Genomic DNA, 5,709 nt, shown 5'->3' on the forward strand with positions numbered 1-5,709 from the left:
CCTGGTCACACCTGTCACACCTGGTCACACCTGTCACACTTGGTCACACCTGTCACACCTGGTAACACCTGTCACACCTGGTTACACCTGTCACACTTGGTCACACCTGGTAACACCTGTCACATCTGTCACACCTGCTCACACCTGGTCACACCTGCTCACACCTGGTCACACCTGGTCACACCTGTCACACCTGCTCACACCTGTCTCACCTGGTCACACCAGTCACACATGTCACACCTGGTGACCTCAGATATCTGACCTCCTGTGGTCGGAGCAGGAACAGCAGCAGGTTCTGACAGGAAGTGGTTTCTCCTACAGAACCTGCTCCTTCTGTGCCTTTTTGTCTGGCAGAAGAGCTATTAATAAAACTCATGGCAGAAAATGATGGAAAATCAGATTTATGGATGTTTGCTTGGCCTTTAATGGCTTTATATTAACTGCAGCTGAAGGCAGCAGGCGACCTTTTGAAGCAGCCTCACTTAAAGTGTTTTGAGTTCCCCCGAGTCTTCATCACTTTAAATTAACAGCTGTTTTTTAATGACACCTGAAAGCTGGTGGTGAAAAGGGAAAAGTGACTCATCCTTTCAGTGGGGATGTCTGATTGGGCTCCAGAGACATTTGCTATTTAAATCAGTTTTACATTTAATAAAATATATAAAGCCTCTGATTATAAATCTGCAGAAACTTGAAAGCTTCTGCTTTTCTCCTGTTATAGTTTCAGGATGTTACCTCAGTATCTCTAAATGTTATTCTCTTGTCCTGGGGGCTGATGTTTGATAATTATATTGATTTAAGCTTAAGTTTTACTGTGTTCATGATGACAGGTCAGCCCTTTAATTTCCTTCAGTTGGCGAAGTCAAAGGAGCAGGAATGTTTCGGGCTTTGTGTGCGTTCATTTGTCTGTACTGTTAGTAAAATATCTCATGATTTACTGAATCGATTTTAATGAAACTTTCAGAATAAAATGTTAGAGAAACATCTTTAACCGACTCACATGGTCGCCACAGCTGATCTAACTTTGCCACCACAAAAACATATACCTCAGTCAAAATCACAGATGATTGCGGCCATCTTGAAATAAAACTGTCATGAAATGCAATCGTTTAAGGAATGTAAGGACACCGACTTATTGAGGATAATTATTTAACAAACAGATTTTTTTTCCAATCATCTATAAACGTTCCTTAGTTTACTCCTCATTTTTGCTGCTTCCTTGTAACAAAAACCCAATTTGCATTCAAACCTCAGCTGCAGGAAGGAATGTAGGTCACTGGTGTCAACAATCTGACACTGAAATATTCTGAAAGACGGCTGGGATTTCTAAAGACAAACAACATGACGGGTAAACAGAAAAGCTCCCCGGAGTCGAGGCTCTGTTTGCTCATTTTCACACACGATTCACAGCTTTTTCTAACTCCTGTCAGCGTCTGAACTCTGAACAGGAAATGGTTTCCATGATGGCCGGAGCTCCTCAGAGCTGCAGCTGCTGATTGTCTGCAGGGTTCCAGGGACGTCGTCGTGGGAGAAACGCTGACCTGTGAGGATGCTGTTGCTTAAAATAAAGGTTCATGCACGCTCACCGGCCTGCTGTACGATCTGTCGCTGGAAGCTTTTCCTTCCAAACACAGCCACAGAGGAAGAAAAGCAACCATCAGGGACGTCTGAGTGTTTCTCACCAAAACATTCTGCTGACAGTCCGAAGGCTGAGGAAGAAGAGGGGTTCTGGACCAGCCCGCCTGCGGTCCTGACCACGATGACTCTAAACCGTTGGACACCTGAAGATGTGTTTGCAGGAACAACGGGACAAAAAAACCTGAAACTCTTCATCACTCTGTGTCCTGAGTGCCAGAACTTCCTGAGTTCTTTATTTACCTCTGGTCTGAAATGCAGAAAAAAAAGACAAAGCCTAAAATATTTTGGGTTCTTTTATTTCCTACAGTTTGTATTTTTCACGCTGTCACAACTTTCTGCTCTGGGTGTGAGAGATTAAAAACAAGCAGGGGATCATTTCATGATCATTTGTGTAAATTTACACTTAGGTTGCTTAAATTAATCATTTTCATGGGGAAAAAAATGAACAAAGGGAATTTTTAAGGGTCAGACAAGCCAAACCTCTTAATTAAGTAGAAGATTTAGTGTCAGTTTGAAGATGTTGGTTTGTTTGTGAGTTCACCCTAAAAGTTAAGCTAAATGAAGTTAATCACTCGTTCATTCAGTCTTATAGAAGAGTAAATCTAATCCACCTCTTGTTTCTGGTTTCTCCTGAAAGCTTCTGTACGAGGACAGCCAGATGGTGGCCCTGACGGCCCCCTACGTGGCCGGCTTCCTGGCCTTCAGGGAGACTCCTTTCCTCCTGGAGGCGCTGCAGCGACTGAAGAAGAACCAGCCTGCGCTCGTGCCTCAGGTCTGGGCCCTCACACACAGACGTAAAAACAAACCTTTTTACCTGTTTGATGAGCTCTTCTGACAGCTCTGATGCATGAGAGTAAATAACAGAAGAGTCACTTCCTGTACCTGCATGTTACTTTTTATTAAAGCTACTGCAACATCCAGGGTCTGCAGCTAACTAGTTCCTAACAGACTGACTGTAATCCAGCACAGCTGACTGATTATTTCCTGAAAGTTTCATTAAAATCTGTGCTGTGGTTCATGAGATATTTTGCTAACACAGAGACAGAGGTAAAAGCATTATTGTCCTCCTTTGCTTGTCGGCGGTGGGTGATAATTAAACCCTTTCAGCTCAGTTTGTTCAGACCTACGTTAGAGTTGACTTCACCTCTTCCACGTTAAGGAAACCGGAGCTTCAGAGACGAAGACCTTCTGTTCTCCTCCTCACGTCGCCTCTTAATCACCCTCACCCACTCACTTCTGTCGGTCGCAGCCTCCCCTGCCTCCTCCCACTCCGTCCCCCCATCACAACACACGCAGAAACACACACTTCTGCAGCCTTCCGGCTCCCTGCAGGACTCCAGCTGTGGACTCACCTCTGGCCTCGGGAATCCGTTGGCGGGTTGGAGTGTGTAAATATCAGACGCTCTCCCGCCTCGCACTCCGACGGGTCTGACTCTGGTGACAGTGGAGCCGCCTCAGGCCATGAATTATGAATGAGGAGTGAAAAAGCCTCCCTATCAGGACTACAGTTGGCGAATGAAGGCTGCTTTAGTTACAGATGATTAATCTGCGTCTGCAGAGGCGCTGCAGCTTTTTATGACTCCAGATAAATTCAGACCTGCTGTATTTCCTCTCACAGGTGGTGTTTGTGGACGGAAACGGCCTCTTCCACTACAGAGGTAAGCTTTAAGAATACTTGATCCAACTGACCAATCAGCCCTCTATTACCGATCAATAATGAAATTAGTTGAGGTTCCTGATTACCTTTCAGAGTCAGTTCAATTCAAGATGGCTGTTCCTCAGCCTGAGATGATTTTAGTCTAAAACTCTGACGTGAGGGTGGCGGGAGAAGGAATACTAGGCCTTTAATTGTGTTAATGCTGACTCAGCATTAATTAATTTTGTCGTTTTCCCGTTTATAGTTTCTCCTGAATGTTTTTTTAGAGTCTTTGTGCTTTTTAACCGCTCATATAATAAAACGTAGCAGTGATTTGGTACGTTGGTCTCATCGGTTCCTTCAGAAACATCGTTCTCTGAAATCTGCTTCAGCAAACTTGCTGTATTTATGTCTTTTTATGATTCTTATACGTTTTCATGACTGTTCTTGAATTCCCCCATCAAGGAACAATTAAAGGATTGTTTTATTCTGTTCTAATCTTCTACATTTAGCTTTTAGCTGCCTTTTTCCTTTCGGTCTGCTCCTTTTAGATTTGATTATTTTCCGCTCAGATTGATGTTGTTCAGACAATCAGACAGATTTAGGTCCAAAATGTTTTGTTAAAAAATGGTCAGTAGAAGTTGAAGTTGTGGGCAGTATGGTTGCTGTTTAGTATTTAATCCAGTGATCTGATGTCCAGTCCTGGTCCTGGTCCTGGAGGGTCACCATCCTGCAGGTTTCAGGTGTTTCTCTGCTCTGACTCACCTGATCTGAATGACTGAGTGATGAACAAACTTCTGCAGAACCTGAAGAGCTGCTGAGGAGCAGAGAAACATCTAAAACCTGCAGGACCAGGACTGGACACCACTGAACTCTTTCACGTTTCAAAGACTTGAGTTTGTTTCGTGCAGTCGAGTCGACAGATGGAGAAACTGACCGCCTCTGTCGGATCCGTTGCAGAGTTCGGGCTGGCGTGTCACCTGGGACTGCTGTCGGGGCTTCCCTGTGTGGGCGTGGCCAAGAACCTGCTGCAGGTGCAAGGTGTGGATAAGAACGAGGAGCACCAATCACAGGTGAGACTTTTACACTCACACAGTAAAGCCAACAAATCCAATCCCTGATTTATTTAAGGTTGTGAAAGGCTCCAACTAAGTCAGCTTTACAGATGTTGAGCCAGAACTTGGAGTGGTAGTAGCTGAGAGTCATCCTCAAAGCATATTGAGCTCTAAAGGATCCCTTCATTTAAAACTATGGCCTTCAAAGCAGCGGGCAGAATACATCCAGAAAACATAACTTAAGTAAGTTTTTATTCTTTGGTCAGTTGTGGTTGGGGGCCAGATTTGGCCCGCGGGCCACCACTTCCTGATCACTGCTTTAAACCATTAAAATGGAGTCATTTAAATATTCTCTCCTTCACTTCGGTGTCAAACAGTTTCACTAATTATTTTACAAATTCCAACAAAGAGAAGCCCTGAAGGATTCAGGTCTGAGTTTGTTTTTCTCCAGACTTGAAGAAACCAAAAGGATAAAAAATCCAAACCTGCTTCATGATTTAGTTTTTAGATTTGTTCACTCGCTTTTCCTTTGAAAGAGCTGTCAACCTTGACCAGAGTCCGTAGATTAATTATTAATTTTATAACTTCTCAAAGAGCAATTTGTCTCTTTTTAATTTGTTGCTAAGGACAGAACACCTTTTCAGAGGGTTTTTGTGCACCGTTCCTTTGTTTGAATACATTTTAGATGAGCGTGTTTGTGTTTGACGGAGCGACTTGTATTACGAAGCGACTCCTCCTCATGTAGCCGGAGAGACTCTCTGAATACAAATCGAGCTGGAACAAACACCTTTCGCTCGGAACCAGTGGGACCGCGAAATCTGGGTTTGATTAATATGCAAATGTTCACTTTGTTTCAGCCCGGAGCCTCGCTGACCCACAGAGGGAAAACAAGTCAAAAATCTACCTGACAATGGATTTATTTCCCTTTAATTCAGCAGGATGAAGGTCAGAGTTTCTGCAGGAAATGGTCACATTTTTACTGCCTAAAGAGGAGGATGGACGATAATGTTTTTGCTCGTGTCTCTGCGTGTGTGCCTGTCTTATTAAAGATTCAAGATGGCTGCTAGAATAGCTACAACTCAGTCCGTTTTGCAGATATTGAGCTAAATTTGGATTTGTTAGTAGCTGAGAGTCATCCTCAACACACAGTCTGAAGTAAGAATTGGTAATGCAGCTGTTTCTTTTAGTCAGACCCTCCAGGATTTCATAACTATTAACGCAAAATCAAGCAAACCCCGCAAAATCGCAACTTTCCCACAACTTTAACCCAATATTTATTGTTTCTAAAGTGATTCACCACCGTTTCTGCGGTCTAGTCTCTTCTTTGTGGGTTTGTGTAGCGTGGAATACAAAATAACCCCAAATAACTCAGGAAGAAGACAC

At 43.6% G+C, this 5,709-nt stretch overlaps 1 protein-coding gene across 2 annotated transcripts in view; it reads left to right on the top strand.

Annotated features, from left to right (window-relative positions):
- The window catches only part of LOC108248223 (endonuclease V), a 47,200-nt gene that overhangs the window by 5,694 nt on the left and 35,797 nt on the right, over positions 1-5,709 (top strand). For both annotated transcript variants that reach the window (XM_017436844.3, XM_037974985.1), the window contains exons 3-5: positions 2,273-2,407; positions 3,254-3,293; positions 4,232-4,344. In XM_017436844.3, coding sequence (XP_017292333.1) covers positions 2,273-2,407; positions 3,254-3,293; positions 4,232-4,344 — 288 coding nt within the window. The remainder of the gene's footprint in view (positions 1-2,272; positions 2,408-3,253; positions 3,294-4,231; positions 4,345-5,709) is intronic.

Source organism: Kryptolebias marmoratus, linkage group LG3, assembly GCF_001649575.2.
Source record: "Kryptolebias marmoratus isolate JLee-2015 linkage group LG3, ASM164957v2, whole genome shotgun sequence".
In the NCBI taxonomy this organism is placed as follows: Eukaryota; Metazoa; Chordata; class Actinopteri; order Cyprinodontiformes; family Rivulidae; genus Kryptolebias; species Kryptolebias marmoratus.